Source organism: Condylura cristata, unplaced genomic scaffold, assembly GCF_000260355.1.
Source record: "Condylura cristata isolate star-nosed mole 26May11 unplaced genomic scaffold, ConCri1.0 scaffold00005, whole genome shotgun sequence".
Taxonomy (NCBI): Eukaryota; Metazoa; Chordata; class Mammalia; order Eulipotyphla; family Talpidae; genus Condylura; species Condylura cristata.
The window spans coordinates 54,982,518-54,997,513 of record NW_004567106.1 but is presented as its reverse complement, the minus strand read 5'-3'; the positions used below and the strand labels follow the sequence as shown (position 1 = coordinate 54,997,513).

Sequence of the window (14,996 nt, the reverse complement as noted above, 5' to 3'; positions counted from 1 at the left end):
GTGATCATCTGAACCACTCAGACTGTGCCTGTATCCCAAACACAAGTGAAAGTGGATTGCCCCCCAAGTCTTGCCAGACCAGTGCGCATCCCATCACTTGTCATGAACTAGGGAAGAGGACACAAATGATTTTCTGAAAGTTTCACTTTATAATCACTCATCGTTTTAGCACCAGGGGAAAAGTTGCAGAATAAACCCACAGTGTCATTTGCCTACTTAATGATATTAAAAAAAAAAATCAATTTTAATTTTAATACGCTTCATGGCATGTGGAGAAAGACAGCCTACTTGAATTTGACCTTCAGAACATTCTAGAGTGAGAAATTTTGTATTAGCGAAGTACTAGTGAGTCAAAAAGGGTTCATGCAGCTCCCTTTATCCTGTTAGGGAAATTGTTCTGTTTTGTAACCTAATAGGATCTAATTCATCTGGAAGTAGCTTGGTTATTATATGCATGTATTTTCTTAAAAACTATGAAGTTTCACGAGCAAGAAGTTTTTTCAGCGTTCCACAAACACCTGACTAGTTCCTGTTAGGTGCCAAGCCTCCCTTATTAGTACTTTACCATTTTCCTAAAAGACTTCATAGTGCTGATGTGTTCTCACTTGCACACTTCCTGATAGAGGTAAAAAATGGAAATCATTCTTCATATGATTTTCTTGAATGCAGAAGAAAAAAAGAAAGGAATCAAATGATGCTTCGTGTTTAAAAAAAGACACATAAAGAAAGAGTCCTTGTGAATAAATCTGTTTTCCATGTTGTGCTGTTTTATTAGAGTGGAAAATACCCTGGCCGGTACCACTGAGCACAAGGGTTTGCTATTTGAACATAACTTAAGGGGATATAGGGGAGATGTGTAAGAGCCATTTGCTTATCTTATCAGGGAGTGTGGTTCTTTAAAACGTTTTATATAAAAATCAAATAAAAATTATAATACACATCTCATTGGGTTTACAAATGTCAAGTCTTTGGAAATGTGGGTTATATTAACGTAGAAGAAAATGTGATGGACTTCTTCAAAGCCATCCATAAGTGTCTTCCATCTTATTTGACAATCATTTGTACTCTATCAGAAATCACCAGGGAAATGGGAGAGTTTTCTTAACTGTTTCCTAGAAGCATTAAACTACCCCCAAAGAATCAGAAATTTAATTGATGGAACAAAAACCCAGTCTTGTCTAAAAATACGTAGTCGTGAGCACAGGCTCCGAAGCATAGATATAAGAATAAATCTTAACCTTGTACTTACACTTGTGTAAACTTGACTAAAGTTTGATCTGCTTAATCTAAGCTCAGTTTTCTATCTATATAAACTCACATAGACAAAAATGGGAGTAGCAATTGCTTCATCAAGGATGTTCTTAAAAGTAAATGAAATTTTGACAAATAGACTTGAGCTTGCCAGATTCCTTTTAAATCAGATTTTATAAATAGGAATAATTGTACCTCACAGTTTTGTTTTTTTTTTTTTACAAATCTTATTCCTCTTTATCGTTTCAGTTTTATATGTCTGTATGTCTATACTGTATTAAAAGACTAAAATTAATAAGTTAAAAGCAAAACAGATCATGGAAAGTTCTGGAAATCTAGACTTGGCATTGTCTAAAAGAATAAAGCTATACTGACGCAGCATATTTTAAAAGACACATTTTTTCCTTCAGTTGACAAAAATCACAACTATCTTGTTTCTAACCATGTGTTTTCTCAACAACCAGACCTAATGCCATAAGAAACGGATTATGTTATACCTAGGTTCACAGAAAACGTCATCTTACAGCTGAGAAAACTGAGGCAGAGAGAACATAAGTGACAGACTCAACTGAACAAATGGTAGCCAAGAAGAGGCTGGTGCTGTTTTATGCCAGGCGCTCTCTGCTGTGCGGCGGCGAGGCCTGGTCTTCTCACTTAGCATCTCCGGAGCTAACCGGGCATGTTGTATGAGGAGGCTGCGTTAAGCACGTCCTGTATTTCTAACCATAATAATCTGGTTTCAGTTTTCCTTAAATATACCCCTTACACCTATTCTAAAGCCCAGAAAATATTCACACCTAACATTTTCAAAGTGCCTGTGTCTTGGGGGTCTGTAGCACCAAGGAGGATGGTTTCCCTAGGGTGCTTTGAGTAGCAAGGGAACTGTTGGCATTATTGTATGAGACTTACCATTACTATAAGACTTTTATTTTCCAATTTAGAAAAAAGGGAAGTCGTAACACAAACTTCATTATGTGACATAGATGATCAGGTGACAGAAAGAAGCACAAAAGCTTTCATATTTACTTTTCATACACAGGTGAAACTGTAGATCATGAATGTTTCTAAATATTTGGCTGTTCTCTGAAGCTACAAAATGATATTACAAAGATGGCATCTGTGTAGCAAACTTATCAAAAATCTTCAGAATTTCAAAAATACCATCTCTTTTGTTCAGTTCACCTGGGCACGAAAAAGATATGTACGTTCAAAGGTGAAATTTCCTAATCAGTACTTCATTTCATCACAGTGGCTCGACTCTGGTGAAACAGGCAGCTTCTCTTGAAATTTGTTCATACTGTGGAAATTTAGCCATTCTCTTCCACATCTTTCTTCTCTAAAAAGTGTTGGCTTTTTGTTTTGGGGGGGTTTTCTGTGTTTTGTTTTTTGTTTTTTTTTTTTTTTTTTTTCATTTTCCCCCTCTTGTTCACCTATTGAGAAGAGCATAGCTGGAGGAAAAGGAAAAAATATCAACTAGTTGTACCAATTCATAATCAATAAAAATCTAAACACTTAAGCAGAAAATATATCACAGATTTGTTCCCCAGCAAAGCAGCTATTTTTACCTTGCCATCATCATCAGAAGCCACATTCTGACAGAAATCATTTGCTTGAAGCAGACGTGCTGCCTAAGCCGTATGTGGTCTTGTGATTCAGATTTAGGAATATCAAGCCACAGAGGGTCTAAAGGCATTGTACATTAGTATGTATTGAGACCTCATTCCAGGTGGCAAGCAGCTGGGCTTTTAAAAAATAAAACTTCCAAAATAAATGTGAAGTGCTTGTTTCCCGGCAATAAGTGTTATATTTAATTGAATCATCCTCAAAATGTTATAAATTAGGCAGCGAAGGGAGTTGTGCATATTTAATATATTTGTTTTGTATCTCCACTAGTCAACAGAATAATGAAATTCCTTAACTACTTCTCTTTAACTTGCATGAAGAAAGCACGGTATGTTGCTAAATCTCTTTTCAACAGCACTGTGGAGAAACAACTTTAATCCTTGTTAGAAAATTGCCGAGTCTGGGACTGACAAAGAGCTCATGCTTGTTCCATTGTCAGTGCTCCCTGGCCCCGAGAGCAGAGCCCTTTACAGCTGCGTGGATCCCGCCCGGCTCAGCTGCCCTATTTAGGAGAGGAGGTTTGTCAATTTCTATTGACAATGGAGAGAGTTTTTCAGGGCCTGTAGCAGTGCTGACACAGTTGGGGATCAATGCCAGCCATTCAGACTGCACCCTCTTTCATTGCTTTGGTTTGTTAATTCAAGACTAAAGGTCCGCTGAGGGGGTTCAGGGTGTTTAAGAAAGCTGATGAACTACAAGCGTTTATAGCCCTGGTGTGGCAATTTCCATAGGCAGTGGCAACTCCTGGCTCTGAAGGAGCTGTGTCCTTGTTGACCCTCTTGTTATTAAAAATGCACAAGTGCTGCGCTTCTCAATATTTCAACACTCTTTCATTGTCAATACCACCTTCTGAGCCCTTCAGCTTGTTGCTTGCTCTAAAGATCTTCTTAGATTGGGTTTGAAAACTTCACCTTAAACACTAGATTAGACTGATGTTCTGTTTTCCGTGCTCCTGTTGATTTGTTGAACCTTCCCAGGGCTGGAAAGCAAGTAGCAGCTTGATGGGGAGACGGGCTGCTAATATGATTTACCAGTCTACAGTCATGTACAATAAGTGTGAATAAATACAGGGGTCTCGCAGAGTCAACTCTAGCCTTTCCTTTTCTTTTATTTTTGCTTTAAAAGAGATATCTCAAGAAAATGAAGTGAGTAATGCATGCCCTTACAGGAGTTGAATGAACCACAAAAAGAAAAAAAAGCATATTTTTTGTTAAAGTGGTAGGCTGCTGTCATGGATTGATGTAGAAAAAAAAATGTAGAATATACACTTACTGCTTTATTCCTAAGTAGACCGAAGCAGAGGATAAAGCAGCCATGCGGTACCCATGACTTCAGAGCAAGTTACAGCACCCCTTCTTTGCCAGCTCCTGAAAGGAAAAGTGAATAGTCAACCAAGTGGTTTCAGAAAATTAACTTTTCCAAAACGAAAGGACATTTTGGAACACTCTGACTTCATCGCACCTTCTGCATTTTTCAAATGTGTCTCCTTTCTTCCCTTTGTGTTGAAGGGGTTGTTTGGGTGGGAAGAAGCCACCTCTGAGTTTTTCTCAAGATGAAAAACTGGGACCTGCCAGCCTCCATCACCAAAGGCAGCGTTTAAATTTCAGCACCAGAAATAGGGCAGCGCTAGAGATAACTATTTGGAGGTCTGTTTGGTTGCTTGGGGGTGTGTATACAGAAAAGTAGCCATCCAGTGGGGCTCTTTTTTTTTTTAACCTATTCTTCATAGCAACAGAAACTCTAAGCTAAGCTGCTGAAATTCTTCAGATGCTCAGACTTGAGAACCAAAAATAAAACCTTATCCGATAGAATGATTTTTCTTACAGAATTTTTCTTATAAAATTATTTGTTTGTCCTTAAAGCGATGGTAATGTAGCATAAACCTTTTGCTTATAATCATTTTCTTTTTTCTCTGTTTTTGTAATTAGAACATTTTATTACCAAATTATTTTTCTCTAAATTTATGGTTTGTTGTTGTGTTAAAGGAGTTTAGGATACTGACAATAAATATCTGTGTCACATGAGAATTCTTTCATTTATCTCTTAACCATAAGCACCATTTATATAAAACAGGAAAACACAGTTAAATTTTAAATTATGTATTTTAAGAATGCAAAAACCCATACTGAGTAATTCATGAAAGTGTTTTCATTTCTTTTAAATTTGTACAATTTACTATGTATGGTAGCTAAACAGACGAATAGACTAGCTAGTGTACTATGTAGACTTAGTACATGTCATAGCCCCCCAACAAAAACAGGGAAAAAAATATCTTTCCAACAAGGATTGAAATTTGACTCAGATCCGTCGTAACTACACCTTAGCTTTCAGATTTATCTGGACAGAGATGTGGGAGTGAGATTCTTAATTCAGCATATTCTTATTCAGTGTATCCAATATCTGTGTTTACCTGTATTAAAATGAACTCAAGATACAGAGTCTATAAATACTTTGAAATAAGTACAGAAATAATGTCATAAGTTAGACTAAATAAAAGGCTTTGAGATTTAACATATCAGCTGAAGTACTAAATTTCACTACAATAAAACAAATTTGTTTTATGAGAATTTATGAGTGCCCATACCTCATTTCATAAAACTTATTTCTGACACATTTGCATGTACTAAAAATTAAGAAACTAATCATGAAGGGGCAAAATTGGGTCTATGAATAACATTTTTTAAATTTATAGTCTATCCCACATTTTAAAAACTTGATCATGCATCCATGAATAGCTTAGTATTTAGTAAATCAGTTACTTGTTTTAGTAGCTTATCTCTGCATGAATGTGACTAACTCATTTTTGATTTCTGCTTAAAATACTGTTTATACCTAATTTTTAGAACAATATTAGTAAATACAAATCCAGGTGAGTTGCAGACTTTTATCACTGGAGATTCCTCTTAAAAATTGAATTCCACTCTTATTATGTGAAGAAAATGTTTTTTAAGAGTTTTTCTGTATTTGAATACTTATGTGCATATGCACACTTGTGATTTCCTCAGTGGGGAGTGGATTTTGATAGTTCTCAGGGATATCTGAATCAATCCTATTATTTTTACAGTATCACATAAACTTATCTATCACTGGCACCTAGATTCTCTCAAAATATCACCTCGAATGGCAGACTGTCATTTTTAAAAAAGGAACAGAATTTCTCCTTTTACTGTTATGTAGGAACAGGACCCATATTAGAGAAGAATTTCAGTTCTCCCCTCAAGAGTAAAATATGAACCCTTTGAACACACTTGCAAAATAAAACAGAGCCTTCTCTTCCATGCCGTGTCAACAGACACCTGTTTTGTATTCTTTTAAGACACTAAAATTCCATTCTGATAAGCATTCCTTCCTGGGAACTCAACTGTATTTTAGGTGGTTTGAAAACATTTTGCCAAGTACTTAATAACCTATAGTAGCGAAAGGTGTAACTGAGGATTACTGCTTTGTGAGCTGTGGGTATTTTTTGCCATCTCTCCTTTAAAATGTTATTTGTAGGTTTTGGCTACATGCCTTGTGGCATAATGCATCTACTCTTTGATTTTTCTATAGCGTGCAGGCTAATAGGAAACTTTCCTTTGAAAATAATTTACCTGTGTTTTCCTGCTGTTCCACAGTCCTTTCAGCCCAGTAACATGTATTTAGTAGCCATTGTTACCTGCAAATTACAAAGCAGGCTGCTGGCTGCCAGTGCAAAGACACTGTTTCCCATGAATGTGTTACAGCTGTAAGACGTTCATGTTGATTCATGGAATGGTAATGTTGATGTGTGGAAAGAACAGCCTAGGTCATCTTAGCAGATTTTCTAGCAAAACATACAATTCTGTTAACAGGAAATTATAGCATTATTGACTTCAAGTGCTTATCTGTGGTCATTTCCGAGTGTCTCATTACCCCCTCATTACCAAATCTGCTCAACGAATACTGTAGAGGATCTTTTCTTTTTTGTTCTCCTCCCCTCTGTCCCCATCCTCCTTTCCAGCAATGGTACAGCAGTTCCATGAAAGTCATTTGTGTGTGGTTGGCTGATAGATTAGACCTTCAGCTTCATATTTACCAACTGAAGACGCTCATCAAGATTGTGAAGGTAAACAAAATGTGTTTAGTTGTGAATTGCCAACAAGCTAGAAAGAATAGCTTGATACTGACATACAAGACAGTCATATTTGATATAACTGACTGGATACAAATCCTTTGAAAACACTTTTAGTGACGATGTGCTGCTGTTTGATTCCATTTTTGCTAAATAACCAATTTTTTTCTTTTTTGCAGCAATAAATAACCACATTCTGTTATTAAGTAATTGCACTTTAATGTGTATATAAAATGCCAACACAAGAATCTGAACATAGGAGGTCCACAATACATTTGTATTAATTTTATTAAGTATACAAGTGTTTTCTCAAACACATTTCCTTCATATTGATTCAATCATACCATGATGCAAGCTTTTGAATTTGATGTGCCACGAGATAAGGGATGTTGGCATTATTTTGGTGTATTCTGATAGGAAAGTAATAACTACCACTGCCAGGATTCTCTGGGAAACTTAACCACTCTCCTGTGCAGGAGATGATGAGATGAAATGTTGGGCCCACCAGAACAGCAAACAGATATCACATCAGTTCAATTGGGCCGTTTTTACTTTTGTTCTTCCACAGAAAAAGTAAAAGCATACAAACACTGTTTAGTGAACAGGAATCTTAAAAATAATGTGTTAATTGACAATGATTTTTCACATTTTGCACATTCTAGTGGAGGAACATAATTTACCCCAAGTATAACTTTTTCTTAAATTTGAGACAAAACGTACCCACTAAAAACAAACTCTAAGCTATTGAGAATCGCCTGTACCTTTAAATAGATGGTCTGTACTTACTTTTTAGCATCATTACATGTGTGTGCACATACCTGTGTATGTTTATGTGCATGATTCTCTAAGTGGCATTCCTCACCTAGCATTTTTGGTGTTACCTGGAAACTGGTCAGACATGCAAATTCTAGGGCCCTCCCCCAGTCCTACTGAATCAGAAGCTCTGAGGATGGGGCCCAGTACACTGTATCTTAACAAACCCTCCAGCTGATTCTGATAGACGCTAAAGTTTGAGGGAAACCCCTTACTACATCATTAAAAGAAATTTCGATCCGTGTTAAAATATGTTCTGTCATTCTCTTAGTTTCTACCATCTAAATAGAATATAAACGCCTTGTGCCAGATACACACAGACTGAAAAACCCACAAGTAGGAAAGTTCTGTTCTAAAGTCAGAAATTGGCAGATATCCTGGAATGTAGACCCAGACCTATAATGTCACCATTATAGCAATCATGATTATTCACAAATAGCAAGCAAAAGTATAGCCACCCACTAATTTTTAATACTACTAGACATGTTCCATTTCAATGAACAAAACACCTTTGATCCAGAATACATCTATCCAGGTGTTATTTGTTCTGCAAGGAAACAGAAAGTTTGTCGAGATACATTTGCATTTGCCTTGGTTGGCTCATTATTTCCTCCCTGTTTCTACAGTCGTGACTTGAGCTTTCAAATCAAGTTTGAAGTTGTTTGTTTGTTTTTATAAAAGAGATTAGCATGATCTGTGTTTACCCCCTGATTATATGTGTATGTTAAGGCTGCAGTCACTGCTGTGACTAGCACTGGGTTTTGCTGGTTAATTTATGATCAAGAATATTTCCAAGTTAATCTCTGCTGCGTTCAGGCTGTCAGAGAGGACCTCTTCAACCAATCAGCGTGACTTGATAGACTATTAAACTTTCATTTTGTTCTTAGAATAAATCCACCACTTTTCATTAGCCCATCTTTGTTTCTTTCAAAGTTACTCCTTTCTCAAATTTACATGTCACTTTTCAGTGAAAGCTCAAGCACCAGTGAATATTTTAGCAGAAAAAAATCATTAATAATTTTGTGGATTGTCAGGTGACATCTCTTTTGTGTTCTGAGGAGATCCATTTATCTCCTGGTTCTGAAGAGTGATGAATTAATATAATCTCCATTATGGTTTTCAATAGTCAAGACAGATAAATATGAAATTCACTGTCACCACTGTGTTTCGCTTCCCAGGTTGTGTTTTTCACAAGCAGGTGCCCACCAGTGCTTTCTTGGGCTGCTACTTTTAGTCAAGTCACACTGGGCGATAGTCATTTAAAATGATTATTTGCACAGGGCAAAGCAGGATGAATTAATAATCGAGTGTTCTGGTTTTTCCCACTTGGCATATAAATAGATAGTTGCCTATTTCATATATAGATTCACCACTCTTCGGAACCTATGTGGTTATGTTTATAAAGATCATTGGCCAGTGAATTTAAAAAACAAACTATTAAATAGCACATGTGCAGGAATGAACAGACCCTGAGCAGGCTGCCCACCCCAGGTGACTCAGACTTGGCCTAATCAGTCAACAGCTCGGTCCAGTCTGGTTCCTCCTCCCAGCTTGTCACGCTTCTCTGCCCATGAAGACCCAGAGACCCTCATGATTTATAACCGATGTTGCTTCACAAAGACTCTAAGAACTAGTTGCTTCATTCACACATTGTCCGTTATGAAAAAAAAAAAAAAAAACACATCCCAGTAAGATTTTCACCAAAAAAAAAAATATTTACCAGGTTTTAATATCAGAATGATTTCCTTGGAGAGGGGAATAAATAATCCTCAAATAATCAAAATGACTAATGAATTTGTGTTCTCCTTAGTGGGCTGAGGACATGTAAAAGCCATTAAAATAAACCAGTTGCCTCTTTCACCTGAAAAAGCAGGTGAGCGGCTCTCTGTGGCAGGCGCTTGTCTGACGTAAGCACCACACAGATTTCCCTTGGCAATACAGAGGATGTTCAAGTGTCAAGAGTATTTTTTATGAGTTCTGGAAGGATTATAAGGGTACCTGTGCTCTGACTCCCCTAAACTGCTTGTTGTTTGCTAATAAAATAACAAAGTGGGATCTTAATTATATATCAATTTGAAAGACATCAGGAGGAGGGTTCCACAATACAGACCTGTCCCAGTCAAGTTCTTTAGCATTCGTTTAGGTTTAAGGAAAGTTATTTCAATAAAATAAGAAATTAGGACTCACAGAGTAAAAATATAAGGTTGATGGAGCAAAAATACTTTATATCAGATGCTTCATCTACAGATGAATATATTGTATGTTAGATGTATTTTTAATCTCACCATGTGAGCCTGTTATAAATTTGAACCTGGGTATCTTGGATCATACCATGTGTGTCAGTTACCAGATTCTCTAGACAAAACTTACCGTTCAGAGTTAGGCAAGTTACCGTAAGTTTTGGTGTGAGAGGAACCACCTTAGGAATACAAGCTTTTGGACTTTTCAAATACAAGTTTTATTTATAACAAGTGATTATCAAAATGAAAAATTTTATTTACCCTCTCTGTTATTTTGGATATCACTTCTGAAACTTGGAATGATACCCAGGACTAGGAAGATTAAAATGTGAAAACCCTAAGGGCCCTACTACCTTGTAATTGTGCTATTTTTCTCAGAAACCTGTTAGTAGGTCAGGAGTGTATATCAAGGGGATTAATGTGCAATCCATCTGTACTTCCTACCTCGCGTGAATAAGCATCTTCTACTGAACTGAGGGTAACCAAGCACCCTTAATGTTAATTACCAGTTGCTGGAGTTGTAATATTGGAAGTACAACATTCCTTCTTCCGTGACTGTTTTTGTCTATTAGGGAAAATCCAAAAAATAATGACTACTCATATTACTTAATACAGAACAGTGGTGCAGTATGATACAGTGCTGACACTTTGGGGCCAGTGCATTGAAGTTCAACTACATAGTATTGCAAATCTAACAAAGAATAGTGTGGAGATAGATAGATAGATAGATAGATAGATAGATAGATAGATAGATAGATAGATAGATAGATAGATAGATAGATAGATAGATATGATCTGTATATAAAATATATAATACATACGTGTTATTAGCATTAAAAATGGCCTTAAAACACCTCTACAGAATAGTCACTTCGTTTGTTTTTTGTTTCTCCATTGCACTAAATCTAAGCTTTCCCTAGTTTCAAAGTCATAAAACACCCATTGCACTTAGTTATGGAAAAAGCATATATGAGGCCTCCCTGGTGGCATAAGGGGTTAAGCCTCAGCACTATGAAGCTACCACAGACACTATAGTAGAGTTCAAACCCCAGTCAGGGTGCTGACCCACATAGCATAACAGACCACTCCTATTTTATCTGCTGCTCCCCTCAGCAGTGTATTTCAGCCAGTCGGCCTGTTCTGCTCCCTATTCTGTCTCTCACCCCCGCACCTCTGGCCTGCACCCCAGCTCTTGCATGCATAAATAAATATTTTTTTAAAGGTATACCTATTTATACACACAGAACTAGGATACAGACCAGAGGTGCAGGGGCAGTGAGAGGATTCACCAGAGACAGAGTGGGGAGCAGAACGGGCAGATCGACTGAAATACACAGCTAAGAGCAGCAGGAGAGACAGGAGAGGTCTGCTGCGCCATGTGGGTCACCTCCCTGGCTGGGGAACAAACTCATGCTTAAAGCAGCTTCAGCCAGCTTCATAGTACTGCCCTTCAACCTGCTATGCCACAAGGGAGGGCCCAAATAAATATTAAAAAAAAAGCAGCAGCATATATGAGAAAACTGTAATTAAGAAGAAATATAAACATAAGTGAAGCTTTATAGGTGACCTAACTGAACCCAGAGTTCTGTTATTCCTGTTCTTAAAAATTACTGTAGAAACAAGGAGGAATGTACCCTATTATACACCAAATTATAATTACCATCATCCAAAAAAAATGAAATATATATTTTATTGGCCCATCTATAAAAGATTTGTGCCTGAATTTTACACTTTACATTCCAAGGAAAAGTCAGTGGGAAAAGGCAATATTCACACAGATATTTAGGTGTACACAAATTTGTAACCAACGGCACATATAAATTTTAAAATTTACAAATACTTTGATAATAGGATTAATTTTCTCCAAGCATCTGTCCCCAAAGAATGTAAAACCTTAATACATTTTATAAAATGTGAAAGTTTTCTATATTTAAAGTTTCCTCAATTGGAAAACTAAGAATTCTATCATTTATGAAATAGATTTAAGTACTTATTTTATCTTAGTTACAGGTTATTAAAATAGTAAAACCTGTGCAGTTAGCAATATTTGGGGAAAAAACTCATCATCTGCTCATCACATTTTGATGTATTCATAGCAGTTGGATAGCACAATCCAAAGTCTGTTATCTCATTTTCTCCCCAGAAATACACCAACAAAATGATTGGTATTAGCTGCAGTTATCATCTGAATACCCTCATTTTTGAAGTGCCAACTGAGGGCAGATATATGTACATGGAGGGAGGGAGAGGTGGGTGGTTGGGTAGGTAGATGGGTGGATGAGTGGATAAGTGGATGGATATCTTTATGTTATAATCTAAGTTTTGTCAGGAAATTCTCTCTTCTTCCTCCAGAAAACCTATAGGGACTTCCGCTTGCAGGGTGTGTTGGAAGGCACGCTGAACAGTAAGACCTATGATACTCTGCACAGACGTTTGACAGTAGAGGAGGCCACCGCATCTGTTTCCGAAGGAGGTGGACTTCAGGGCATCACAATGAAAGACAGTGATGAAGAAGAAGAAGGCTGATAACAAGCAGCCCTGCGGAAGGAAGGAGAAGTGACATTGGTTACTTTGCACCTTGTCCTTGTAGTTACATTGACTGTTTGGACAAAATTAGAATGCTTGTATTTCATTCCACATTTTAAAAAGTATATCATGGGAAGCAGAGTTAAAGAAGAAAATGCTAAGTATTTTTTGAAGAATATCAGCTGCTTTGTGTAGTACAGCCTCCAAGGAGCTTTGACTAAATTTCTGGTTGCAACATGAACTTTTCCTTTTTAGAAGATGTGAGGTGTTTCCCTTGCAGTTACATCCATGTATTGTCCTTTGTGTGCAGTGAAGTGTGTATTCCTCATAGTATTACATTGTGGAAAGAAGCCCCTTCTGATCACTGCGCAGACTCTACTGTTTCGTGTTAAAATCATGTTTACCTGACAGTTTGTCATTCATGTGCCAGGGTTGTTCTGTAGTTCATTTGCCATTGTTGCAATGTATGTAAAACTTTAACCTTGGTTCTTAGTACTCTGAGTTGGTCTACAGGTGTGAAGGATTGTCAGATCCAAATATAGACGAGATTATCCTGTGGGCTTGTGTCTAGTTCTGTTCTGAATATTTCTTTCCAGTGTAAAATAATCCCCAAATGTGGGGAGCTAAGTGTTGCTGCCATCAATCTACCATATCCTCCTACTTCTGTGTGTAACAGCTTGCAGGCAATAAAAAGTCTATTTCGTCATAACCACTTCTGTATTTATTAGGCTTGGATAGGCAAGACTCAGTAAAAGAGGTTTGCAGTTATTTCAAACATCCTGACGGTTGGGCTCTTGTGTTTTTGTTTCTTGTTTATTTATATAGATGGTTTACAATCAAATGAGTAAAAACAGTATCACTGCTTGCCCGTAGGTACATACATTTGTAAAAATTACTACAACATATTTCTATGACAAAAAATAATGTTGCTACATGTTCATATATTACAAATTAGCAACTAATGTTAACTAGCAATCAGTGAAACTAATAATGCTAGTAATGATAACTAACAATTAACATATTAGTTAACAATTCTTTCCCAAAGTACTTTCTATAATTTCAAAAGATAATAGTGGTGTGTTTTGTAATTTCTCAATGAATTTATATTTTTATTTTTTTCTAAAAGATGCTGATCTATTGTGTTATTGTATTCATCAGTAATTTTTAAATGAAGTGAGTTAGTGCAAATTAAGAAGCGATGTCCCTGAATGTTTCTAAGCCTGGATCTTCAAATTCATTCTCAAGTAATGTTATAAATGGTAGGGCCCAGACTAGCCTCCCCCCCAAAAAAAAGTCTGTTTCATCCATGGTTACTATACAGTATTGTTTTTTTTTTGGCTCAATTTAGAGTCCTAAGAGGGTCAGAGATCCTATGAGCCGAGACAAGCATGACAGAGATCTCTTTCCCTTCCCTTGCCTGGTTTAGAGACCATTTCTACCAGTTTCAGTGTCAAAAGGTGACTTATGGAAGACTGCTCCCCTTTCTCCTCTTCTGCCCCTTCATGCCCATTGCTGCCCTTTCTTCATGTACCCTGGAAGCCAGGATGCCACTTTCAACTCCCCAAGTTTGCTGCTGCTCTCCTCAAATGACTCTACCCTTACACACCCTTCTTTTCCTTTAAATAAGATGTCCTTGATAGTGCTCACCCCATCTCATGGTCCATTTTATTCTACAGTATGAGTGACTGATGGCTCCTTCAGCCATTTACAGACATTCAAAGAAGGGTCTGGGGGTGAGCGGGACTGGGGGGTGGGGGGAGTGTGCAGGAGGATTTTGCTGCAGGTCAGCCGAACCTATTTAACCTGCTTCTGCCTTGATATTCAGTTTCTTGTAGTGTCCAGATTTTGGTTTTCTCTGCTCCTTCCCTTTATACCCAGGAGATTTCTTAAAGACGCATTTCCCCCTCCAACCTCCAAAGGCTCCCACAGGGAGGATCACAGGCAAGGATGTGTGATAGAGGTGCTCCCAGGCTTATGAGAACTATTTGAACTAGAACCCCTAACCTACAGGAAATAGTATGAAAAGAAATTTATAAATTAACTCTGAAAAGGAATGAAAAGTCATTTTAGGAATTTTGCCAAGAAAAGCTCTCCGGTATCACTAAATTACTTGAAATGAGTTCATTGTTCATTGGTGTGTGTAACTGTTAGAGTGGAATGCCCAAGCATCTGTCTGTGAAAGGAAGCCGAGTGTTGTTATTCTTTTCTTAAAGTGTTCATTGTAAAGAAAGAAAATTGAAAAACCAGCAAATACTACAAAATGTTTCAATTAAAATCATTTTTAACTCAAGAGAAATAGCTCTACCCTCTCTCCTCTGCTTTTGGAGAAGAGCAACAAAAGCATCTTCTTTGGACAGCTTGGTGTTTCAAATAGCTAGTGCACCCTCACGTCCAGCCGAAATGGGCTTGTTAAATAACATGTAGGAAGAAAGTTTCTCCCAACACTTACCCGA

The 14,996-nt window shown here is 37.2% G+C and overlaps 1 protein-coding gene across 4 annotated transcripts in view; it reads left to right on the top strand.

Annotated features, from left to right (window-relative positions):
* The window catches only part of CADPS2 (Ca++-dependent secretion activator 2), a 392,026-nt gene extending 378,749 nt beyond the window's left edge, over window positions 1-13,277 (top strand). For all 4 annotated transcript variants that reach the window (XM_004676989.2, XM_004676986.2, XM_004676984.2 and 1 more), the window contains 2 exons: window positions 6,854-6,958; window positions 12,370-13,277. In XM_004676989.2, coding sequence (XP_004677046.1) covers window positions 6,854-6,958; window positions 12,370-12,543 — 279 coding nt within the window. In that variant the 3' untranslated portion in view covers window positions 12,544-13,277. The remainder of the gene's footprint in view (window positions 1-6,853; window positions 6,959-12,369) is intronic.
* Window positions 13,278-14,996: the final 1,719 nt, after the last annotated feature.